Below are 26,409 nucleotides of genomic sequence, written 5' to 3' on the forward strand. Positions count from 1 at the left end.
GGAGGCGCAAGCGGCGTGTTTCCGGTTAGAACAGGCCAGGAAACAACTGAAAAGAATACATTAAATCTATAGGCTGGACAAGAAAAAGGAGCGATCGGGGTTTGTAATTAGTTAGGCATCGGCTGTCAATTTAATCGTTTTTTACCGGGAGGGAGCTGGGAGAGAGGGCGGCATGAGCACGGCAGTGGAAGCCGAGTTTCGGGAAATCGATGAGTCCGGGAGTTGGAGCGCCATTTACCAGGTAGGTGTTGGGGCAAACCGAGGTAGCGTTAGGGGTGTAGAAGGCAGCGACAGGAGTAATTCGAGCAGACTCGTTGCTAATCTGCCGCGATAGATTAAAGAAGGAGGGGATATCCCGGGTTTTGGCGCTGGCTTGGAGCTCAGAGTAATCTCGGATGTACCGCGTTAGCCGGAGCGAACTGGTCCAGCTAACACGGTGATCTCCAGCTACGTTGGTCCGGAGGCGAAAAGACTTTAACTGGGAAGCCACGACAGCGTGGATAGCCGAAGAAGGCTGATATTTGCTGATTTTGCCCCTAGACGTGTAGTCGATTCGGAGAATGCGCGATTTAAAAGGATAAAATGCTTAATCCCTTCCCCTCTGCTTAAAAGTGATTTTCTTGAGTTCTCCAATGTGCTCGAGTTCGTGGAAGATGTCACATGCCCACGAAGCACAATGCTTTCGCTAAAGTACATGACTTCTTAGCTTTCACACACGTGTAACAGACTGTAAGTGGTCTTTTCACACCTGGAAATGAGCATTATTTATACATGCGCTGAACAAGGCACGCTGTGATGAGCTGCGCTGACACAACACATGTATTTGTAATGTGGCCGGAAAACCCCCTCTCTACATGAACTCCCTGAATTTAATTTACTGCAGCGTGTCACGATGTATTTTTTTTCGGAGAAATGTAATTTAATATGTAAATTAAAGTCGCCCACTGCGGGGGGAACAAACTTCGATCATTTAGTTTTCAAACCTAGAAAGGTCTCGGCAACCTATACATAAAAACCTATATTAGTCTTCTGTTTCGGTAATGTTATGTTTTAAGATTATTCCAAGAGTTGTTTCTTTGCACCCCAAGACACTATTTCGACCTTACTTTTTAACGTTAACGGTAGCGGCAGTTTCAGAAAAAAAAACCCGTACTGTACTACACATACAGCACGCCAGGGCCCTAGCAGAAGATATCGGTATTAATGACTCGTTAACTTAAGACTGGGGATCCCCACTTCCAAATGTAAAATTTGCCATGTGTCTTTGGAGCATCATAGTTCCCTTTGCGATCCGAAGGCATTGCAAGTCGTTGATAATGTAGATCGGTTTATTGTGCAATCAGTAGTTCTGATGTGAGCCTGTTCTGCGATATGTGGAAAAGAGGAAATGGCTAATGACTGTTAATTGCTAAGCAAGTATTAGCCAGAACCCAAAATATTTTATTCATCACTCGGGACTTGAATCACCAGCCAGAAGTGCTGATATTTTTTTTTGCTACACAATTAATAATCAGTACAACAAAGTGAAAAGTAGTATCATTATTCGTCAGCTGTTATCTGGGCTTCTAGTATCATTTTAACTCAGTTCTGAATTTTTTTTACCTGCTCCTTATCAAGCTAACAAAAGCAGAGGTGTGAAATAAAATCTCAAAATATGGCACATTGGCGCTCCCCTTCAAGCAGCGTTTACAACACAGGACTGTACTATAGAAGACGCTGAGCAGTATCTGTAAAACTTTTAGCATTGCGGTCATGTAAAACATCAAGACATGCATGAATGACTTCCACTGCCTTTCTGCCATCTAACTCCTGCTATTGCCTTGTGCAGGTGTGTTATGTCTGTTTGTGAAAAGGGTTTTGTGCTCACATATAGTGCATACCCACACCTGAAAGAGCCCAAGACAGGACTCATTAGTTGGCAGTCAGGGCACAGAGTGTCAGTTTATCATAATTGCAATTCTGACATCCTGATCCTGAATGGTTGTGGACAGTGGCGGCACAGTGGTTAGCGGTGTTGGGGAGCTCTGGGTTCATGTCTGGACCTGGAGTGCTATCTGTGTGGAGTTTGCATGTTCTCTCCACATTCATGTGGGTTTCTTCTGGGTGCTCCGGTTTTCCTCCCACAGCTTAAAACATACTGCTAACAAGCCTCTGGGTGTGAGTGTTTGTGTGTGTCTGTGTCTGTGCGTGCCCTCAGATGGATTGGTGTCCTGTTCAGAGTGTTGCTTGCTGGGATAGGCTCCAGCTCCCCCACGACTGGAAGAAGCGGTTTGGAAATGGATAGATTTAGACAGGTCTAAGGGAAAGGGAGAAATGCCAGTAGCTTCCCTAAATCTTGGCTGTAATCTGAGATCAATAGGCCTTCAGTTCTCTTCCCTGTCCAAGATTCCTCGCTGTCACCTTTGGAAATCTCCCCCAGCTCTGTCTGGAGCGCAGACCACTGTTCACTCTAAAGGTCAGGCGGGAAATGAGAGCTCGCATTGCGATCTGCGTTTGTCCAGCACAGGAACAATGTTCAATAGTAAAGGACCTGAAATGTTTTCACTCAAACTTGCCTGTGAGTTTAAAATCTTCTGTGCATTTGACCCACATGTTCATCTTTTTATATGAATGTATATCATTTTAATGCCAGAAATCCTTAGGATGTCAACTGAAAGAAACGTAACGATCATTTACAAGTCCTTACAGCTGTTTAGAGTTACTTTTAAGGATGTATAAGTGGTTAACATGCAGAGAATAGTACAATGTGTTACAATCTCCTTTAGTGTTTACTAACGGTTTTCCCCTCAACAGAAAATGTTAACAAAACAGACTTTTCTTTAACATAAAACATTCCTGTTTGGTTCTAGATTATCATCAACACAATTTGGGTAAAAAAACCACCAAATGCTGGATATTTTTAAATAAAGAAACATTGTAGGGTAAATATTTACAACAGGGATAACAATTTTTACTTTCTTTTTCAACATGTAGTTTATAGGACTAAGGTAGTTTTTCATAACTGCCTCAGAAAGAATCATATTTCAAAAACATGTGTGGTTTCAGGTAATGTTCTTTTAGGGAATTGAGAGTCTCGGCTTCAGGTGTGCAGGAGGTAACTGCAGATTAAACGTTCTGCGAGTTTTTTTTTATATTAATTTTGAATAAACCTGAGGTGTTGTAGTTTTGCCTAATCAGTATATTTGATTAACTGCAGTGCAAAGTAGCAGACATCAGAGGTGGTAAACTGATCTTTCACGTTAATGTCCCGTTCACTGATGTACTGGCTGGAACTGGTTTATCCAGGTATGGTGTCTGTAAGCCCTTTTCTGTGTCCTTTTTTCTTTTTACTAGTACTATACTCTGCTCATTGTATGAAAAAATCCTCAACTCATCTGGCCAAGTGAGCTTCGTCTCAGATAGCACTGGCTCATATTTTAATGCCTATATCATGAGGAAGCAAAGCTTACTCTCAGACTGCGAAATGAAGAAACCTAAAATTTCAATCTTTTTACTTGTCTTCATCTTTCCAGTCCGATGCAGTAGTGTTTTGACCTGCGAATAAATAGATCCCTGTAGAGCTTAAAACATATCTGAGTGGGCAGCAGCATCAGCAGCATGTGTTGGCTGCAAAGGAACAAGTAAAGGTTAATTCCATGCTGAAAAATAGAAAGCAGTCACAACATTTCAGACAAAGCAAAACGTTGTTTCTCCTTTCTGTTTTTTCAGCGTGGAATTAACCTTTAATGCTGGCATTGCTGTCTTGGCAGGTCTGGGGTACCGGGTTAAATTCTGGACCTGGTGTGTTATATGTGTGGAGTTTTCTGTGTCTGTGTAGGTTTCCTCCCACAGGCCAAAGACAAACTAGTACTGTAGGTTAATTGGCTTTTCGGAAAACTGGCCCTGGTGTGAGTGTGTTTGTGCCTGCCCTGCAATAGACTGGCGTCGCATCCAGGGCGTACCCTGCCTTGCACCTGGTGTTGCCAGGAGAGGCTCCCTGCAACCCTGAATTGGATGAAGCCGTCTTTAGGAAATGGATAAGTGGCTTGAACCTGGAACGCAGCTCGGAAACAGGGCGTACTTCTCCCTAATGAAGCAACACGCGTTAAAACTCATCTGACAACGGCAAAAACAGTTTTCACGCGCAGACCAGTGCAACAAACTGATAATAAAGAATTGATTTTTCATCAGCTTTCACACACAGGGCGTGTTCTTTGATGAAACGGAAGCTGAAAGGTACGTGCGCAGCTCTTGCAGGAAACGCAGAACGGGTTTTGAGCCCAAAGAGCGACTCGTTAGAAAATATTTGTACCACATACTTAAAATAGTTTTCTTTTCTTCTAAAATAGGAATTACACCAAAACAAACCTGTGAAATTTTAACTCTCACTCTGCTTCCTCACTTTGTGTTCTGGACCTCAACTCTCATAGGTGGAAATTCTTGAACTTATTTCTGTAAATATCATTATTCTCATCTTGAAGTCGGATACTAATTTCACATATGTATGCAGTGTATACAGGCAACTGTTCACTGCAGTTAGTGTACTAGTATCGGATATCGGATATCGGATATCGGATATCGGATATCGGATATCGGATATCGGATATCGGATAAGTATTGCTGAATGTTGTCCACAATAAACATTTTTTTCCCTTAAGATTTCGAATGAGCTGTTGATTCTGCCAGGCAGATTTCAGACTTTAACAACAGCCCAAAAGGCCATCCTGACAGGCCAATGGGTCAGTAACCTTTTAATGTTGGACAGAATGTTTTTTCTGCCTTTAAGACTGTGTTAGGACACATAAGGGAGCATTTAAAATAATCTGGCCAAATATATGCGCGAGTACTTATGCTTGGATATAAATTTGCAGGTAACCTGTGCACCTAAAATTCTTGCTTTGTTCCAGGCTCCGCTATCGGAACCATACCCGAGAAATGATTAGGTTCTGCAGAGGGTGCTTAGTGTTGGATATTTCTGAGGATTAACTGGCATCACTTATCTGGTCTGACCTACCCTCATTTTCTTCTCTTCCCACTTAGTTCTCAACAGAATTCTTTTATTTCAGCAAAGAATGTCATTTCCCACATAAAATGGATTTAAATGTTTTCTAATCAGATTTCTCATTTTTTTTTGTAGGGATGCAAAGTGGCTATCGCACAGAGCAATGTAACCACAGAATAATGGTGGCTCCCACCCAAATAATGGGAATGGTCTAGTATCTGTATTTTAAAAAACATGGTGTCAGCCAGCCACCAGTGCTTTAAGCCCCTTTTCAAAAATCTCCCCTGTTAGACACAAACTCAACCACTGATTGACCATGTGTCCGTCTTCGTTAAAGTAGTCCTCTTCGAGTAAACTAAGAACGGCCTGTGTTATGCCCTGGAGAGTAGACCATGTTCTTTAACATTCCACGTGAAAACTCAAGCCTTGTGTTCTTTTGAATAAAACTGGGCAAAAGAGCTCCATGTTTCAAAAATAAGAGCACGAGGTGGAATTGTTTGACTATCAGATGATCTTTTTTTTCGCCCTTCAGTGCGCTGCTGAATGATACTGCTTAGGAAAGACCAGGTTGCTGGCAGTTTCTGATTAATAAATGATGCATCCTTTACCCTGCGATAAGAATTGCCAAAGGGCACAAAAACAGAAAGAATTGCCAGTGCAATTCTGGGACCCTTGTGCTGGTTTTTATCCACTCTGTCATACTGGAATAGACTCATCCGTAGAAGTCCGTTGGCATACTCTGTAGTAGTATTCAGTCAAGAAGGACCTGGTTTCATTATCTCCAGGGGATGGTTCCTAAAGTCTACAAAACGCATCTGCAATAATGGAGCGATATTGACTGGAAAATGTGCTTTGTCTGCTGGAAATCATTCAAATAGACCCGCGGTTCCCAATCCTGAAATCCTGTGATCGGGATAGCTGTGACTCTCTCCTTAGTCTGCAATGCAGCCCAAATGTTTTTTTTTGTTGAGAATTTTAGGATTTTTTTTTCAATAGAATAATGGGAAAATGTCACTGGGGAGGAAACATCTTCTGAAGCTTGTTGGTTGGTTGGTTGGTTGGTTGGGGGGTGAGAGTCAGGCAGCTCTCAAACAATTAGCCCTTACATGAGCTTTGGGCATGTCGGGGGGAGGGGGGGTGTATGTTGTCAGTGCGTGGAGGACTTCTTCCCTTTTCAGGCATTGTGTGTAGAGCTGGGCGGGTTTGATTCTTGTTAGTGAATCAAATGATTCGATTCAGTTCAGTTCATTGTCATATGCCCAAGTGCAATGAAACACGTTCTTGCATGTATGCTCCAATACAAGGAATAGACATTAAGAAAACAAAAAACATTAGAGACAGAGCAGCAGCAACAACAAGTTTAATAACTTGCATTTTAGGAATAAAAAAAACATCAGTGTGAGGTAGTGGTAGTGGTAGAGTTCAGTAATCTGACAGTTTGTGGGAAGAAACTGTCTCTGAACCCGAACCAGTGTCTGTCTCTGAACCAGTTAAGCGAGTCGGTTCGGGGGATTCGTTCGAACTGGTTCACCTCATTACCCAGTCGCCTCCGAGTCGGTGCAAGACTCGGCGCTGCGGAATACCACCGGAGGTCATTAAGTTAAGCTTCGTTTGATTCACTGAAACGATTCGTCTTTAAAAAAAAAAGGAGGAATCCTTTGTGCACAGCTCTGCCGCCGTGACAGAAGGCCCCGGAAACTCCGGTGTCGTATCCAATTTAGTCTCCCCTGGAAATCTGTGTCCCTCCTCCGTAGTGCGCTCGCCCTCCGCAAAACTTTCCAGGACACTTCACGACATAGGCTGCTCCAGCGTGCATGTCTGTGTCTTATTGCGATGTGGATAGAAAGGGAGCCTGTTGTTTGTGCGTGTTTATCTCGGTTTCTCGGTGTATTTTAATGCATGTGCTAGAAATGAGAGCAAATTTAAAAAAAATGAAAGTCTTAAGATATCTTACCACAAGACAGGGAAACTCGAAAGAAAGCACACAGAGGCTCCTTACATGTTTCATATAAGCCATTTTCTATTTAAAAAAGTAACCAAAACAACTTGTATCTCTGAGATACTGAATTGAGGTCGAGGTTCTTTATCTGGGTCTGCACATTGGTCTCTGTTGTTAGAGCAAATTACACGTCAGATTAATGAATTTTCCAGACATTCCGCTCATAACAGTATCATTTATTATCCATCCTTTCTGAATGTATGTGTTATTGCATTCTCGCAGTCATTCTTACAATGGAGGCGTTGTTGTAATGCCTCCTAAACTGAGAAGGAACGGCGATGGAGAATTACAGATGGAAGAATGTTCTTTCTTTAGTAATCACTTATTTGCTCCTGATGTTAGTTGCTTTAGAGTTATTTTTTTTTTGCATACAATGCAGTGGGAAAAAAAGCACCCTGCAATTTATTTTCTGCTGTTCATAAAAGCTGAAATTAATATCTCTAAAGGTTCAAACGTAAAAGCAGTATTCTGAAAATGTGTAAAATGTGTAAATGTGTAAAAAAAAAAGGGAGTTAGGGTGTTTTTCACTTGGTGCGGTGATGGGTGAGTGATGTAACTATGAAGGGAACTTTGTGGGAGTTGGGATGATTTTACTAGACATTGATGTGTAAACCCTCACATCTTCCATCTTGGTCTCTGTAACTCTCTGGACTTCTGCAGAGTTGAGCTCTGACACTCATAATCTCTTCCAGGTGAAAAAACAAACACAAAAAAAACCTTTACAGTTTAGTAAATAAACAGCCATCATACTGAGTAATGACATCTGTAAATCCCCATGTCTCCAAACACTTGATGAAACCACAGTGTTTTTTTTTCAGATTGTGAATTAAGGCAGGTGTCGCGAATGCTTCACTATATTATTCAGTTTATTAGTGTGCGGAGTCTGTTTAAACCTGATAAGTTAGAAGATCTTGAACAGAAGAAATAGTACTAAGAAAAACACTTCAGTGTGCACATTCAGAAGTAAACGGGCGGCGAACTTTGGTGTTAAAATTTATCTGTCATTTTGGAACCCACTGAGCGCTAGAGATAGTATAGCTGAAAACCAAGAGTGAGTCTGCCCTACCCATGGTTCCATGGAGAGAATAAAATGGCCTCCCGTTATATAATATACGTGTATATGAAACACAGAGCCGACGTTGGTGCTGGTGTGATACAGCTGCATCCCTGTGTGTTTCAGATTTCACACGGTTGTGTGGTGAGTAAGCCGGGCCAGGGGGGGGGTAAATGTTGTAGTAATCACATGCCCCCCTCCTCCGACCTTCAGACCTCATCCTTTCCTCCATTGTCCATTCTCTCACGTCCACAATGGACAAGCGCGTGACGAGCTGGTGTCTTTGTCACCCGGCGCCCCCTCCCCCATGGCTTGCTTGCTCAAGGCCCAGATACGACCTGAAAGTCAGTCGCTTCCCCTCTCAGACCGCTGACCACTATCTCATAAGATAAGGCCGGGGTCAGTCTTGTCCCTACAACCCAAATAGGTGACCTGTGCGTTAATATGAAATTGGTGCTCATTTTATTCTGTGGTGTGTGTGAAGAATATCCATTGCTGTCTTGGTCACGTACACGCGGCTTTGATTTCTTAGCCCCTGCTGGCCTGTCATCTAGCAGGATGCCTCTGAGCTTTGCCAGTTCATTCCTGTTACTCCATCTTTATCTTAATGTTACCTTAACACACTGGGGAGATAAGAAAGTTTAGCCTTTTGCTGCTTTGGGTAAGTACTGGATTGCAGTTTGAAATAACGCAGTGCACACGTCACCAGGTCTGTCATCATGACCTGCAGTGGCAGTTGGAGAGCCGTTAGTGACTGCAGTGTGGCATCAATGATGATGTCACCATTGATACTCTCTATCTAACAACATGAGATGTATTCATTTATCAGTGAACCACTGCCTGTGTGCTATTAACGGGAGGAACAAGAACCCTGCCTTGGCTGGAAATGGGGTTTGAAACACACTTTCTACATAGTTCAAGTAGGCAGCTGTGTCAGCATGCGTAGGCTGCAAAGGAACAAGTACAAGTTTAATTCACGCTGAAAAGAGCTTCCACAGCCGAAACGTTGTGTTTCTTTTCTTCTACATCTTCTACATACAGAGGAAAGAGGGCACCTCTCTACTGCCCATCAGCAGATAAGCCTGAGTAGCAGATGATCCTGATTATCTGCCCATAGCTATATTCCTCTGACCCAGTACCGTTAGATTCTCTAACCCACTGCCATCTGTAACACCGGTTTAGTACTGATGGAGTACACATGAAAATATTTTTTGTAAAGATGTCATTCTTACTCTGTACAGCACTGCACCACAATACCAGTGTTGCCAGACTGAGGGAAATGGGGGGACAGTCCTTTCACCTCCCAGAAATCTGGCCTTAGTTATATCCCATCTCACTGGCCTCTGCACCTCTGACATCTCCGTTCAGGGGAAGCAAGAGAATACTTTATGATGTGCTAAAGCTATTTACTGTTGTTTCTAGTGATTGTAAAAATCTGTTTGATGAACAGAATTCAAGTTTAAAAACCGCGGTCATGTGATTGCCCTTTTCCATGTAAAAAAGCAAGTATAAGGTGAAACTGCTTTCGGTCTTGTGTCTTTTATAAAGAAACCGCAAATGAGGAATTTAGTTTTTCTTTGTTTCATAGTTAATTTCTGTAGGATTTCTGTGGTTTTTGCACTAAATGAAATGTGTCTTTTACTTTTATTTTAAAAAGTTAACACCTGAAGTTATTCTTTAATAGCTCCTAGGGCACATGGAAGTATATTTCACATGTTCTGTCTATCAAGGCAGTAGAATTATTTGTGTACTCCTCCTCTTTGCTACTTCACAGAGGCAGAAGCAAGCAAGCTAGTTTACATAGTGGGGCCAAATCCAGTAATTGTTTAGCTATGAATGTTGTTGATGTACATTACCCCACCCCCTCAAAAACTGGGAAGAAAAAGGTTCTGCTCACTTAACTTTTTATCAGTCTTTTTCAAAGTATCGAACAGTTCCATTTCTGTCGTGTGTTTCACAGCTTTATACATGTATGCAAATCATTTTGTGGAAAAGTTTTTTAAAATGTTTTCAGAGAATGACGGTATCTCAGTGCTTGGCACTTTTTTTTCTCATGTTAATTTTGTGCTTGAGACAAGGCACTCAAGTCTCCCGTGTAGCAGCACAGTAGCGATGTCAGAATTTGACTGGTGTTCTCCAAGAGCAGTGCTATATCACAGCAGTCCCAGGGTTTGAGGCTGTGCTGCTGGTCTCCGTGTGTAGTGCTTCTATGCAAGGGAAAATGTTAGTAATGCTGTGAGTGGGTTTTTGCTGTTTGTGTGCCCCGCAGCTGCTCGGCCTTGCCCAGCTGTGTGTCTTGGACCAGTGATTGTCATGAAGAGAAGTCGCACACCCCTGCAGCTGAGCCCCACACTTCAGAGTATGAGAAGCAGTCAGAGTTCTCAGAACTGACTCCACTGTTAACCACAAAACAAGAAGCCAGTGCAAATTACAGCAAAGTGTGTGGTGCGTGAAAAGATGGTGTCGAAAAGGAACTTTGCTACTGAGCCGAGTGTGTTCAAAAATACGTTTTCTTTGAAGGTTAGAATGTGTCACTTTGCGTTGGGCGTGAGGAACTGTGGTCAGATGAAACACCAGAGAACCCTGAGATGCCATGCATGAGGTCCCCAGTTCGGTGAAAGTCGTCAAACTCTTAAGGAGTAGTTCCCTTTTCAGCACAGTGCCTCTCCCCCAGAGGAGATCACAAGCACCATCACATGTGTTGTTTGTTTTGCAGGAGATCCGCCAGCAGTCCAGTGAACTCCCCTGCAAACTAGCCAAGCTCCCCGAGAACAAGACCAGGAATCGCTACCGAGATGTCAGCCCCTGTGAGTAACCCGTGCCAGTGAATCAATGAGTAGGGTTCGGCGCCCGCCGCAAGTCGAACCGCAAAGAATCGCGAGCCAAAATCGCGACGGAGAATTCAGACTCAGTACCGTTCCCAGAATCAGGTGAGGTTCGCGTTAAACGCGGCCAGTTACCATGTAGCCTGATTCACCCCAACCGTGCACCTGTTGTTACGCCCCGACGAGCTCCAGCACCACCACATTAGGTCCACCAATTACCAGTGTGCATTCCACACGTGCTGGAGACTCATTGGGGCCATCCTCGACAAGTTCAAGCCAGGCCTATCAGGCGAATTAGGGAACCTCGCACAGTATTTAAGCCCTGAGGAATGGTTCAGATATTGAGTCACTAACCCTGCCTTGAGTTTGTCTCCGTTTCAGGTTCTCAGAAGTATTTCCCAGTGTTTTTTAATCCTCAGTTTCCAGTTCCTCAGTCATCATTGCCACTAATCACCTCTTCATCACCTCAGACCTCAGCCTCTGCTCTGCCTGCTTCAGCTGCGCAGCTACTGCCTCAGCTGTTTCCTCAGTCTCAGCTCTGTTTGTCCTCTTCAGTGCAGTCATTGAATAAATTATCTCGGCTGCCGCATACCTTGGCTCATTGACTCGAATTTTCGCTGAGCCTGTTTCAACACTTTGTCTGGCCCGGCGTAACACCTGGGAGATCAAAACGAAGAAGGCGATCCTGGCAAAACATGTCCTTTTCTTGTGGCAGAATGTGTTGCTGCTTCTTGCTTTGTGGCTAATTTAAAAGTGTCCTTCACTTGTTCCTGTCAAATGGGTATCAAACCACTATTGCTGAAAGCCTCACTGAAAACTGGAGCATGCAGATTTTCGAATGGTAAAAGAAGAGTGAACACATTTTTACATCTGAGTGATAGGATAAGGGCAGATGGGTCCGACCATCACTCTGATTGACAGGTGACAAAGTGTTAGTAAGATAACAACAGTAGTAACACAAACATAGTGGTTGCAAGGAGAAGCATTTTCTGTGATGGAACTGAACGTCGGGACCACAAATGCCTCTAAATGTATTCAGAGCTCGAGTTCGATCTTTAAAATGTACAGTGGCTTTGGCAGTATTGTCAGTCGGAAAGTCAAATGTCTTATTTTTTTTTTTCACCAGTTGTGATCATGTTTGTAAACCACACGCTTAGTGAGTAAGCAGGACTCAGAAGGTTGTCTTCTTCCTCCAGGGAACGTGAAACATGTCCGTGTAGTCAGGTGATCTACAGGCCCGGGACAGCCATGAATAAAACGGAGTCCTAGTCAGTAGACAAAAAAAAAAGGAAGTTTTAAAAAAAATCTCAATTTTTTTTCATTGTAGCTAGGAAGTGTATTGTGGTTGTGGTTTCCTTTTCTTGAAATCAGATTTTTTTTTCTGTAAAACTCTGCTATTCTTAAAATGGTTTATCATTAACTTGGTGAACTAGTCGTGTAGTTTGCTAATTAGCTTAATTATTTAGGGCACAACATTCAGTGTCAGGGTGGAACATGAGTGTGCACAAGGCGGCCGTGCCTTGAATTTCGCAATCTGAGATTTGACCCTTTTGTAGGAAGGGTGACAACGCCTTTTGGAATTTTTTTCCAACATTTCTGTTGTGGTAAAGCGCAGAAGAGCATAGGGAGTTCTTGATCAGACCCTCTTTAAGAGGCTTGGGCTATATCCACTATGGAGTCCAACAGGGGCGCTGGGATAGGTCTCTGAGAACAGGACACTCTCACATTCGCTTTCTTTTTCCCCTGTGCAGTTGACCACAGCAGGATCTGCCTGCAGCTCGGAACCAATGACTACATCAACGCCAGCCTCATTTCAGTGGAGGAGGCACAAAGGAGCTACATTCTCACACAGGTTAGTGCCAGTGCAAAAACTGCGTTAAGCATAGAAGGCTTGTGTCGGTCTTCAAGCATGGAACTGCATTGGGCCTGCCTCTCCTGCCTCTGAGCTTTGAGTAAGATCTGTGAGCTCAGCAATGAGCACAGCCTGCTCTCTGTCACTGATGCACAGATCTCACAATTAAATATGAAATTCTCGCTGCAGTAAGTATCAAAATAAAAGCCCAGTTTTATCAGCCTCGCATCCCCATACTGTTTATCTCTCTAGCCGTTCAGCTTAATGCAGACACAGTTTGTTTGTGTGTCAAATAAACGCATTACTGTTGCAGTTTGATCATGACCTCATTTTAGGTCGCTTCCAGGAATGCGCTGGCCGTCCGATCTCTGCAAGTGCGAGCTTCCGCAAACTGGATCTTTCCAAGAATTAGCCAATATTGTGTATGTTAGAGTTCTGCTCTGCGTCACCCTCACCACCCCCCCCCCACCAACTCCTAACTCCTTCAGGATATCTTGAGAAATGTTTTCTGATTCCTGCCTACTGAGAACTTCCAAGTCCAGACCTGCTCTATTGAGAAACTGGGTGTTGGTTTAGAATTTCACTAACACCTTGCTTCGCCTTTGTACCAATGTATGTGTTCTGTATTCAGGAGTGATTGCCTTTTCCTATGTGTAAAAACCTTTGAGAATTTAAGAATGGCTCCTTACAAGAGGAGGCCCTTCAGCCTGTTTAGAAATTAGCTGTTAATTCATCCAAGTATCTCATCCGGCTGTTGCTTGAACGAAGCCAGGATATTGGCTTCAGCAACATGGTGTTTCATACTCCCACACCCCTTGGGGTAAAGAAGTGCCTTTTGGTCCCAGACGTGACTGAACATCCGCTGGTTCATGCTTCAGCAATCATTCTGAAGAAGTCCACTGAGTTGTCTTTATGAGCACCTTGGTGGATTCTGATACTTACCAGTGCAGTGAGGGGTTTGAATTTTTTTTGTATTTCTTTAACGATTAATTTAGGCCAGTCACTATCTAAAATAAGCTTTTGAAAATCCCGGGAAATGCTCTCAAAATTCCAATTTTAGTAACGGATATGTTAAAATTTGGCAAGTATCGTTTTAAACAATTGTCAGATTCAGAAAAATGGAAAAGAAAAATTGCTAAGTTACTTAAAATGTTGCAGCAACAGGTAGTGAATCTGATGGCTCGTAATTAAAATAGCTCTTTAGATAGTTGGGAAATCCTCGTAGGATGTCCTCTCACGCCTTGCTATACAGTGATGTATTTTTCTTCCGTTGTGTCATTGCTGATGATGATGTTCATTATAACACCTGGTGTGGACATATGCCAGCCTATTGGCATCATTATAGCTTGTCCTGTCAAAAAGATAAAAAAAATGGATTTCAACCATAAATTGGTTTGTTGAGCAGGTTTAACTCATTCTGTTCCACTATTGCACAGTGAAAACTGTGCAGATTTAATACTGTTTTGAGGATTAAGGATTTAACTAACTGTACACAACTTTTTGTGTATGGTTGACTTTGCGGGCAGCATGGTGGCTCTGTGGCTAACGAAAGTTGCCGGTTCAAGTCCTGCGGCTGGCAGAGGAATCCTACTTTGTTGGGCCCCTGAGCAAGGCCCTTAACCCCAACTGCTCCAGAGGCGCTGTATAAATGGCTGACCATGTGCTCTGACCTCAAGCTTCTCTCCATGTCTGTGTGTCTCATGGAGAGCAAGCTGGGGTATGCGAAAAGACAAATTCCTAATACAGGAAATTGTATATGGCGAATAAAGTGATCTTCTCTTCTCTTTGTCTAGTGTGTTTGTTTAATCTTTGAATTGACAGTTGTTATTAGTTGCCAGCCTGATTTGGTGTCAGTTCTCGTCTCTGCTCTGTGACAACCCCTGGACCCACACAGGGTGTTGTCTTCACGATAACCCCAGTCACAGAGGTCTTCAGCTTGTGACACCTGGACATAACAACATGGAAGAGATCTTTCTTGTAGTCTTAGTTGATTCTTGATTTCAGTTCATCCACCCCTTCATTTCCTTACTGCTTTTTCCGGTACGGGGCCACAGGGCAGCAATCGCCTGTCGTGGCAAGCAATGAGCACAAGGCAGGATACACCCCAGACAGGACAGCAGTTCATCAAAGAGCACACACAGACACACACACTTACACCCACACCAGAGACGATTTTCCCAGAAGCCATTACCTACCAATATGCCTTCAGACTGTGGGAGGAAACTGGAGCACCCAGAACCCACTCCTAGCTAGGGGAGAACATGCAAACTCCACACAGACAGCACCCCAGGTCCGGAATCAAACCCAGGGCCCCAGTGCTGCGAGGCAGCGATGCTAAGCACTGTCTTACCCTGGTTCCAGTTTATTCCACGTTCAGTTTTCCCCTTTCCCAGGCTGAAAGGAAAGGGCTGGTTTCATCGCAGAGCAGAAAGAATTAAACCACATTGTTGCTGGTGATGTTCTCCTGGCAGGGCCCATTGCCTAACACCTGCGGCCACTTCTGGGAGATGGTGTGGGAGCAGCGGACCCGCGGAGTCGTGATGCTGAACCGTGTCATCGAGAAGGGCTCTGTGAGTACGGCTCCTCTCTCGAGCAGCAGCTCGGGGCCGAGTCTCGCACCCAGCTGTGGGCTTCTGTTTCCCCACCCCCCCTCATTTTATACCAGTTCCTTCTTTTAGATCCTGTCATGTTGTGTTTCTGCAGAGCCTCTGCCGTTACCACCTGAATAACAAAAGTTCCCATTTGTTTTGTTTCAGTGAAGACTGTTTTCATTGACGCTAGGATTTTCTTTTTTTACTGTTCGGTAACTGTGCCCGTACTTGGTCAGAATCTTTCCAAAGTGAACTTGAGCCAAGAGATTTTGTGTTTTTCTGTTGCATTTATGAGAGGAGAAAATATATCCTCTTTTGGAAATGCACGGTAGCTTTCTTTGCTAGAACCTAGACCTAGAAAATAATCATGATACATTAAGGCCCGCAATTGAGACAAATGTGTGGTTTCTGCACGGTTTAGTTTGTTACTTCACATGGTGTTTTTGCCTAAAAAAGAATTTGCCTCAGTGAAAACAACTAATATTATGTGGACACATTTTGATGTTGTCTTTGTTAACAGTGTCGACGTTAGATGTGCACAGAAAGAATGGGAGGGTGTAACTTTTGTCCAGAGTTGTGGGTGGTTGTTCTAACCTCTAACTGATGTTGGCTGTGATAAGTCGAAGAATTTATGGCTTGAAGAACATGCATCTTGCAGCTTGTTTTCACAGCATTGCACAGCAGTGCCTGGGTCTGTATCGCCCGCTGCGAGTGAAGAAGGTGGGCAAGGCGCCCAGTCCACAAGAGATTCATTAGTCTCGCAATTTGCCCACAGGAGAAATCGGGCCCATTCTGTCTCCCATGCGCTCTGAGAAGTCCTTTGCAGGCTGCTTTAATCAAATGAAATAACAGACAAGCACAGTCTTGCACAGGAAACATGATAAACCGTACCGGAGGTTTTTAATGGCTTAAGAAGACTAAAGAATTTTAACTGTTCCTTCAGGAACTCCACAGGTGTGAGCTACGTGCAGTGGCAATGGAAAACTGTGCTAAAATGTAGGCTGAGTTGAAGCAGTCCTGATGCTTTCGGTTTCCTGTGGGAGTCTGCTGTGCTATAACCTGTTTTTTTTTCCTTGTGCGCAGGTGAAGTGTGCCCAGTACTGGCCCCAGCGGGAAGAGAAGGACATGGTGTTTGAGGACACCAACTTCAAGCTCACCCTCATCTCGGAGGATGTCAAGTCCTACTACACCGTGCGCCAGCTGGAGCTAGAGAACCTCTCGGTACCTCATCCTCGCCCTGAGCCTGGGATTGACGGGGGAAGCTGTACACCTGCCGCCCTTATCGGGGCGTCCAGTGCCGGTCCTGGTGTCTTTTAGTTCTTGTTCCATTGGTTCACCCACCCATTATCAGAACAAGGTTTGCGGGCACCTAGAGTCCATCCTTGAAGCATAGAGCGTAAGGCAAGACTATGCCTCAGGCAGGATGCCAGTCCAATCGCAGGGCACAAGCACACCGAGTCCGTTCGGACACAGCAGTTATCCTCTCCAGAGTGTCTTTGGAGATGAGAGGAAATCTTAATGCGTAGGGAAAACCCATGCAAGGGCAAGGATCAAGGATCCCAACATGCAGACTCCCCACACAAGGTGCCCCCAGTCTGCGCTTGAATCAGGACCCAGGATCCATGAGGCAGCAGCAATAGCGGACTAACTAACCACGCTGTGCCATCCACCTCCCTCTCCACCGGCGTGGAAATGGAATCCATTGAGCATCAAAAGAAACTACTCCACTCAACACCGCAGCAAATACAGTTGTTTTGAGGCTAGTAGTTTATGTGGCAGGCTTACTGAGATTGTATTGAACAGACATGATGTAAGTAAAAGCATTATGTTGAAAAACATTTGTCACCAACAGGGGGTCTACTGACTGCGAGTCGCAGGCTAGTAGCAGGTGGAGTCGATATTAGAAGCAATGCAAGCTGTACGTCTGAGATAGATGTGTTGCACCAAGTTGCTTATACTGTCTTTTGGGGTTCAGGCCCTTTTCTCTTGTAGTGCCTTGGCAAGTATGTGGCTCACTGGTCTCTGAACCCTAGTTGTCCCACATTGTCCCAGCCGAATGCTCAGATAATCAGTGGGGCTTGAGTTGGGCACCCATGGCCTAATGGTGTCATTATTGTCTGTTGCTACACGAGCAGCATGAGGATATGTTGTTCTGCTGCAGTGCTGTGATGTCAGGAGAGGCACCAAGTGAGACCCCAGGAGTTGAATTGGATGTAGCGGTTAGAAAATGGGTGGATGAACTGTAAGACTGAAACTTGTCTGATTGAGCATGTAATCAAATTGATTTGGCAAAGAAAATCGACTTATCTTTTGTAAGCCAGTTCAAAGGGTGTATGATGCAAGATGAGATAGAACAGAGCAGTTTTCTTTTCACAGGGGAGTTGCCTTCCCACAGTGAATTTAACATGTGAGATTGCGTGTGCACTGTAGTCTCAAAGAGAACTGGGCAAGAACTACTTATAACGCAATGACATTGAAGAGAAAATTAAAGATTGTGTAAAAATAACATGCATTGTTCACCAGTACTGCTTTCTGGTTATTGGACAAAATTCTTCCCATTGCCAAAAGCTACTTAACCAAGAAGCTATCTTTATAGGTACATTTGAGTACCCAGTCTATGCTAGCTATTTATTCTATTCTAGGGGGACAATCTCTGAACATCTTATTTATTTGAAAATCGTTAAATACTTAACGCTGTTTTCCACATACTAGCTGTGGCAGAAATGAGATCAGTGTTTTGCCAAAAGACTAATAATCTCTCCTTTCATCTTTGAATGACTTTCACAATAAATTTAAGGGCTTCTCGGTGCCAAGAATAAGTGGGATCTGGCCTAGGGTCATCCAGTTTGTCCACATATTAGCAAGACACTTCCTGAAAGATGGATGTCCTATTCTGGTTGCTAGGAGACACGACTATGGCCAAGCCTGTAGAGAAGATGATAGGCGATACAGTCTTAAGTATCATCTTGGAGACTGTCAGGAGAAGCTTGCAACAGATGAGAAACCTTTTCCTTAAACGTCTTGTTTTCTGTCAGTGCCCTGGTTTTATCTGACTCTCTTCGACCGCCCTGATGTTAAATCTCCATCCAGTTTCAGACACCTCGAAGTTGACGGAATGTTATCTTAAAATCACAGTTTTCGCAACAAATTAAATCAAAATAAAATAATCCCTAATATAATTTGAGTTCTGATACAAATTTTGAACCCCTACACTGGGGGAGCCATGACTATGAGCGACTGGTTCCTCGCAGTAAGAGTTGCCCTTGTAGACGGGGTGCTGCCCTACGCCGACAGCAGAGGTGAGCTGTATCCTGGGGGCTACCCCCAGAACGTCAATCACACATAGCAGTGTGGCCCCAGGGGTGATTACCATCTGAAAAAAACACGTGTGAAGATGCTCCAAGTTACCTCTGTTGATTTCTGTCCTTAAGCTTGTGGTCTGACTGCTCTTCCTGTTTATGTACTCCCCCACCCCCTCCTATCCCAGACGCAGGAAACCAGGGAAATCCTTCATTTCCACTACACCACCTGGCCTGATTTTGGGGTGCCAGAGTCACCCGCCTCTTTCCTCAACTTCCTGTTCAAAGTTCGGGAGTCGGGGTGCCTGAACTCGGACCAGGGCCCAGTGGTGGTGCACTGCAGCGCAGGCATTGGGCGTTCCGGAACCTTCTGCCTCGCGGATACCTGCCTCCTCCTGGTGAGAGATGCCATACAGTAGTATTAACAATAAAGTGTGTCCATAAATTAACTAAAGGAAACATCTAGAAAATGATTTTGAGTTTGATTTTAAATGAAGGCCTTGTCATAGTGTGTACTTACTGTTACACTGTGTGTTGTCATTGTGAAGGGAATGTGTTCAGTAAAAAACATGTTGTTGTTCATGTTGCTGAGGGAGGAGTTTTGTTGTGAGGAAGTTTGACTCTCACTCAGTTTAGTCAGGTAGACCTTGCCTTCTAGTGTTGAGTCTGCTGTCTTTACAGTGTGGTCCAAGCCGTTTCTGTCTCCATGTGCTTTTTTTGGGAAGAGTAAGAAAGCCAACAACCATTCAGTAAAAAAAAATGGTTGATGCTCTGGGGACAAATTAAACAAACTGATAGGTTTGAATTTTTTTGGCAAGCAGTCAACATGGTTTGCCAGCTGTTAGGTAGGTTCTTGGGATTGGTCTTTTGAAAGAAAGGGAATTCCTGATTTTCTGCGTTGCTGTCTGTAGTTTTTCATGCTGTAGGATCTTTGTGAGGTGGTTATTTGAGAGTGATTCTCTTTTGAAGAAGGAGATCCAGAGTGCTGTGTTCATTTCCTTTGAATTCCTAGAAGGTCTACACTAGGCCTGAACAAGCTTGTAGAAAATACGATGATGAATGTAATGAGCTGGCAGAGAGTTTCAGAGTTACAGATTGCGAATCTCCCTTAACACTTTCTCATCTTGTGTTTTTCCATTGCACGTAGCACTTGCATTCCAGTTCTGTAGTGCTTCCTGTGAACAGTGAGTTATTACATTTTGCAAATGAGGAATTCTTTTAACCCGTCTTGCTTGTTTGGTTGGCATTAGATAATTGATTCATGGATCTCTTCAGCTCATGAATGGGTTCCTGTGGAAACAGAAATATGACTTGGGAAACATCTACCTTTTGACAGTTGGGCTTGATCTGCATCAGGCTCTTCTGTGTTCAGGATGTTGGAAAGATGTTTTGCGGTAGACCAGTAGGTGGCAGTCTTCCCTCCGAACCAGAGCTATGTGCAGCAGTGCTATCTCCCACTGCCTTCTGCCAGGGCTAGGGCTTGGGCTGTGCCCACCTGCTGTCTTCACATGACAAAAACCGGGCTCCACGCATCTGTTCATGTGCCTGAAATGACATTGAGCAGCCACATTACACCTCATTACCGACGTGCATGAAGTGAGTTTCACTATCTTCAGGGCAACACCAGCAGTTTTTAAATGATAAATTGTTGTTCTGTTAACATTCTTTTCTTCCAATACTGTGCCAATTTGTAAATGTTGAAATAGCCGATCCCCTGGTGGTGAATGAGGTAGGAGGACCCAGCCATCAGCTGAGACATTAAACCAAGATCCCCACAACTGCTTGGCCATTAAAGATCCTGTGGCACTCTTATAAGAATAGGGAATAAGATTCGTGTAAACTCCAGTGTCCTGGCTAAATTTCAGTCTGTGAAGCAAGTTTCTGTCATATGTTAAGCCTGCTGGCACAAAATGGCTACTGCCCCCAGTTGGGCACTGCACTTAAGTGATGGGCAAAGTGGGTCTCCTTCTGCATTAAAAAAGGCTTGATAAAAATTCTATGTAAATGCAGTAAATCACTAAAATAAGATGGAACATGTTCCCCAATATTCTGCCAGGAATTTGTGCTTACACCAGATTTCATTGCTCTGTGGTACAGATTTCACTGTGCTGTTGAATAGGCCCTGTATATTCCCAAGAGTAGCTAAATTAATCCACAGTGCAGATACCATGGCTGCTGAACTGTGTTGCTTATTAAGGACACTTCAGAAAGTCCTGATTTTGAGGTTGGCTCTGTTTATTGTTAGTCTTTTTGTTTTGTTTTTTTATGGTGGATCTTATTCTTTGATGCTAGAGTGCACTGAACCTATGGAACCTCATAAACACATCTCACTTCTACTCCCTGGGGTCCAAAAAGTGATGTAATGCTTTCTGTTTCGGATTAGAAACAGCGGTACCCGCTCCCCAGCAATTCTGATCTCTTGTGTCCTCTTTAAGATGTCTCTGCGCAAGGACCCGTCCTCTGTCCATATACGCGACGTCCTGCTGGAGATGCGCCGGTACCGAATGGGGCTGATCCAGACTGCCGACCAGCTCCGCTTCTCCTACCTCGCTGTCATCGAAGGTGCCAAGTGCATCATGGGAGACACGTCAGTCCAGGTTGGCAGCACTAGAGGTTTTGCATATCTGTACATCCAAGTCAGTACCAAATCGTGTGATTAAATAGTATGTGTATTTTTAGAGCTATAAGAGGATCATAGACCTACTTTCACTTCCTGTACCTCACCAACAAATAAGTTAAACATGAACGTCTTGAGACCCGTCCCTGACCTGGACAATTATAACAATCTCTGATTTTTTTTTATTTAAAAAGTTTAGAACCCTAATTAACAGCAGCAATTTTGTTCTTGAAAGCGAGGCAACATGTAAGAGTTACCTTGCTGCGCTATTAACCAGTTAGGCCAGCTTTGCCAACAAGATAAACAGAAAATCACATCTATTCTGCAACTGTGGTTGTGCTCCCTTTCTTAAGGAATCGTGGAAGGAGCTTTCAAATGAGGAGGACGCTCCCCCAGAGTTCAGCCCCCCTCCTCCCCGACCCCCCAAACGCATCGGAGTGGACGCCCCCAACGGCAAGACCGAGCCCCTTTCCTTCTTCCCCTCCGAAACCAAACCAGAAGTTCCCAAGAGGGAGGAGCTCATTGAGAGACAGCACAATGACTTCCATGTGGAAAGGTGAGCAGAGCATCCTGTCCCCAGACGCTGTCCTTCCTCTAGATCCATCCATTTTTCGGGCACTTCATTCGGTTCAGGGTCGCGGGGGAGCCATAGCCCATCCCAGCAAGCAACAGGCGCAAGGCAGGGTATACCCTGGACGGGACGCCAGTCCATCACAGGGCACGCACAGACACACACACTCACACCAGGATCAGATTTCCCAGCTGCCAATCACTCCACCAGCATGGTCACCGGAGCACCCGGAAGAAACCCACTCAAACACGGGAGAACATCCAGATCATCTAAACGCCCTTTCCTCAAGACGTTGTTCCTAATGCTTCTTGACTGTTGCGATTGCTTGTGGCTGAATGAATTGGGATGCCTGCTGGGTTGGTTTTTTTTGTCCTCCAAATTGCAAATAGTGATAAATGTAGACGTCCACAAATAAAGCAAATATAGATCAATTTGTTTTAAGGGTTTCTTAAGAACCTCCCATGTGGCTTAACCGATACAGGTGAATTGAAGTGTAGCATTTACCTGGCTTATGCACGGAAGCTCTTGAGCTCTAGTAAGGGGGGGAGAACTGAGGAAGGCCAGATTGTGCTGTCCCAGCACGAAATTCATCCAGGACACTGGGGTTGACAGCCGTGCTCTTACAGTAGTGTTGTGGGATCTTCGATGATTGAAGACTGCTACCTCACCTCCTACAGCAGTTTTCCCAGTTGCCGCTGGGTCATTGATTGATTCAACTGCTGGGTTTTCCGAATTGGGACAGTATTGAAAGTTTAAATGGCGGTTTTAGTGAAACTCCCTTCAGGTGTGGGGAGTGCAGTGGGTGTCATGTCCATGTCGTCTGTGTGCAGCTGCTGGGTGGAGCCCGAGCTCCGGCAGAGGGCAGTGGGAGACGGCGCCACCCCCTCCGCGGTCCACCAGACAGATGGCCAGGCCGGCACGTGGGACCAGAAGGCCGAGAGACCGCAGGCCAAGGAGGTGGGCGCGGCGGAAGAGGAAGGGGACAGCCCGCTGGGGGCCTGGAAACCTCTGTTGGCCAACGTGTGCCTGTGCACGGCGCTGGCCCTGGGGGTGTACGTCTGTTACCGGGCCTGCTTCCACTGACCTCTCCTGTCTCTCTTCGCGCCGTCGCCAAGGCCAGCCAGCCACGTTGCCATGGAAACCATCCTCCATCCAGCTGGAGAGCTGTGAGCAGGAGCACTGCCGACTGGGGGGGGTGGGGGGTGGGTAGGGGGGGGGATGGGGGGGCTCAAGTTGTATTTTCTTTCAAGTGCAAAAGGCAGAGGAGTTGAAGGGGAGAGGGAGGCCGGGGGCTTCGCGCCAGCTGTCTCTCCCCAGGAACTCCTCACATTCTAAGCTCAGGGCCTCGATTTATCAGGTGTCACACCCGAACCGTTAAAACAGCAGTTCGCAAAAAAAACGTTTTTCCATCGCTTTATGTAAGGGAATTTGTGTATATGTGTATATATATAATATTGTCATTTTATAATTTTTATGATGTAGAAACCATAACCCCCTACCACACGCACCTTTCGGCTGTTACCCGTTACGCAGATGTGCTCTTATGTTCTGTTTTCCTTTCCACTTGTTAGTTTGCCTTTCCAGACCTTTTTTTTTTAAATACTTTTTTGTGAGTCGTGCCTGTGTCAGGGTTAGGCGGTAGGCGTGGAGCTGTTTTGTCTGTATGCCTGCAAAATAAAAACCAGTTGTACTCCTGTTTTTTTTTTTAGGTTGATGGTTCTTTTTTTAAGGGGGTTCAGTGTTCTACCAGAGAATAAGCTGAGGCCACAAGAAACAATGTTTTGTGTGATAGAAGACTGAAAGATGGGAGGTTGCTAGTGTTCTCAGACCCACTGGAGGGATGTGTTGTAGTCAGATGAAGCTGTAGCGCAGTGCTTTGTCGCGGGCGAATTTCGCTTGGTGTAATCAAATCGTCCCACGAACGAGTTGAAGAATGTGCGTCAGGAAAGCGTTGTGACCAGGATGCTCCTCGCGGTATAAACTGGAGTTGACGCACTTTAGGGCAGTCCTGGCTGATGTCGTGTGCCCTTGCACAGACGTTGCTTAGTTCATGTCTTATAAGGTGATATGACACCCCGCTAAAAATTCTAAAAATCGGTTCGCTCAGCTTCAGCGTTTTTAACAAACTGCTTGACCGCGCACCTATGACCTTTTTCAAGAAATTGGAACAACGGGGGGCATTTTTGGCCATTCTTTGTAGCTGTGTTGGTCCACACGCATTTTGTTTTTCGCTGTTTTCATTTCCTTGCAGAGCTAACCTTCCAGCCTGCTCTGCCTGTCTGAGTTGCGTTTTCTCATTTTGCCATCTGTAAACATGCTCTGTTACTCCTCCTCGTTCCCGGTAGCATTTTTATGGGAATATATTCTCCCCTCCCACTGCACACACACGCACAAAAAACAGTGTAGATCTCTTCTTCCTCAGACCCCACCAGCAACATCACTAATTGCACAGATTTGCCGAGACAGAGTTGACATGGCTGACTTTTTAGCCAGTCCCTTGCTTGGTCACTGGGGAAAAGGAGCATTTTGAAGGTGTAGCTGATGGCAGGAAATGCCTGTGCTTGTTGTTCAGAGTCAAAACCTTGGGAGAAAAGAGCAGGGAGCAAGAAGCCCTAACTCTGAGGTGTAGCCAGGCCTCTTGGTGAGGTCCACCATGTCCTGCATCATGAAGTATTTTTGGCAGGAAACTCCCAAAGACCCTTGCCACACTCTGCATCCTTCTCTACACCAGCAATACAAGCCGTCGCCCTATAACGACTTGCTCAGGGCCTGGCCTGTACTGGCAAGCCGGACAAGAGCACTGGAACATGCAGCTGACTGGCAAGCCAGTGGAATTGAAGAAATGAAATTTCGGTACAAGAGATAGGGGTGTGGGGTGATGGGAGTCACATAAAAGGAAAAGGATACTCTCCAAACAAATTCTTGACGGATTCTGTGCCAAACAGATGGGTTTTTGCCATGGTAGCACATCAGGTCCTTTGTGGACAAGGGCCATTCCCCTGGACTGGGGAGATTTTTACTGGAACGGTGCGGTTGACGCTGGTAAAATCATATTTACACGAATTCCAGAGAGCTCATTGTTCGGCACCTGACTTGACCTTGGATTTGTGTTTACTCGTGGACACCTTGAACAAAAGATAAATGCAGCAGCGACACGTTTCCCCCCAAGAGTTTCTTAAATGCGTACCTTTTCCTGGAATGTGAAATGAGTTATTCCCACTTCCCCAAATCAATTATTTTTACATGTTTGTCGGAGTGCATTTGTTAGGCATGATATTATCAGGGCATTCACAGTTCCCCAAATCTCTGTGAGTTTCCTGTTATCAGTTCATGCTCTTGGCATGGTCATTTTTATTATATTTTTTACAATTGTTTATAACTACTGCTTTGTTCCTTTATTTTGGAATCTCAAACTGTACAGGATTTCATTTTCAGGCTGAATTCTAAACATAGGCTGTGGTAATAAAACTATGTCTCTGGAAATGCAACTCTGCTGTAGTATTTGTGTTTATTCACTCAGGAATGACAATATTTTGCTGACCTTTGGAAATTAGAATTTAAATCTTGTTCATATCATGTGACATGTGACTGAGATGCTGTCTTTTAACCCTGTATAAAGTGCAGAAAATTATTTTTATTAAACTAAATACATTGCTTCTTATATATAATTTATTCTAAATGTATTGTACTCTTCTAAATGGAAGTTAATGTTTTTGAGACTTAAGGTACAGAGTACTGCACACTATATCACTAAGCTAAACATTATTACCTACTCATATTCTTTCAGCGCTGATAATCTGGGCTGTTTGTTTTGATCACAGTTTTGAGATCACTATTTAATGATGAAGAAATATAACCATCAAGTGGTTGCATCTGCTTGCTTGGAAGATGAAAGTTGGTCTTTACCTCAAGTGATGTCGCTCTTGGAGCCCTGTTGAAAATGTTCAGTCCTGTGTCCCAGGTCAAAGCTGACTGAATTTGTGTGTTCTTATTTCATCTAGATGCATTTAGTGTGGGTTTCTTGTAGGTGTTTGGATTGCACTTGAATCACAGTAAGTCATCTTACACCCCATAGAGAATAGTTACATTTAAGCCAATGTAACCTTTTCCCCTCAGATCTTGGGTCTTGAAGACTTCTTTGCCTGTGACGCAGGGAAGTGCAAGAGCTCATCTGCAGTCTGTGATTTTTATTACAGAGTTAAATAGAATATTATCAGCTACAGTATACAGTAAATGCTAGTGTTCACTTAAGACCTATAACTCCAGTATCCATGTTTGTATAAATGTACAGTGATTTGGAATTTACTCATGTCCAGTGTGTGGATCGTGATTTGAGAGGTGAGTATCTGCACAATTTTGTTTTACAAAAGATGGCGTTTGTTTCAAATTTTTTTTAAGCAAGGATTTTTAAGCCAATCCTAAATTCTGCCAGGTTGCTGATTACAGAGATGGCCGGACAGTGAAATCCCATGCAGTTCAGAACTGATGGCTTCTGCTCAGCTCGAAAAGACAGCAGGTGAGTCTTAAACATATCCACATGTGCTCTTGTAGTCCAGAATAGCGAACTGTCGGTTATGTCGCTCCAAGATGAATCTCATCAAGCCTTGTGAAGTGATCTTT

The 26,409-nt window shown here is 44.3% G+C and overlaps 1 protein-coding gene across 1 annotated transcript; it reads left to right on the forward strand.

The window, feature by feature from the left end:
• ptpn1 (protein tyrosine phosphatase non-receptor type 1) lies at positions 1-25,277 on the forward strand. Its single transcript, XM_088937327.1, has 9 exons — positions 1-241; positions 10,751-10,841; positions 12,611-12,711; positions 15,183-15,281; positions 16,386-16,523; positions 18,790-18,999; positions 21,037-21,198; positions 21,572-21,774; positions 22,620-25,277. The coding sequence occupies exons 1-9, from the start codon at positions 173-175 to the stop codon at positions 22,870-22,872; spliced, it is 1,326 nt and encodes a 441-aa protein (XP_088793453.1). The 5' UTR covers positions 1-172; the 3' UTR covers positions 22,873-25,277.
• Positions 25,278-26,409: the final 1,132 nt, after the last annotated feature.

Source organism: Atractosteus spatula, chromosome 19, assembly GCF_055471065.1.
Source record: "Atractosteus spatula isolate fAtrSpa1 chromosome 19, fAtrSpa1.hap1, whole genome shotgun sequence".
NCBI classification, from domain to species: Eukaryota; Metazoa; Chordata; class Actinopteri; order Semionotiformes; family Lepisosteidae; genus Atractosteus; species Atractosteus spatula.

Coding starts and splice junctions, on each gene's coding strand:
- ptpn1 (XM_088937327.1), top strand. CDS start 173: ATGAGCACGGCAGTGGAAGCCGAGTTTCGGGAAATCGATGAGTCCGGG. Junction 15,282..16,385: donor GTGTCATCGAGAAGGGCTCT/GTGAGTACGGCT, acceptor CCTTGTGCGCAG/GTGAAGTGTGCCCAGTACTG. Junction 21,199..21,571: donor TGGGAGACACGTCAGTCCAG/GTTGGCAGCACT, acceptor CCCTTTCTTAAG/GAATCGTGGAAGGAGCTTTC.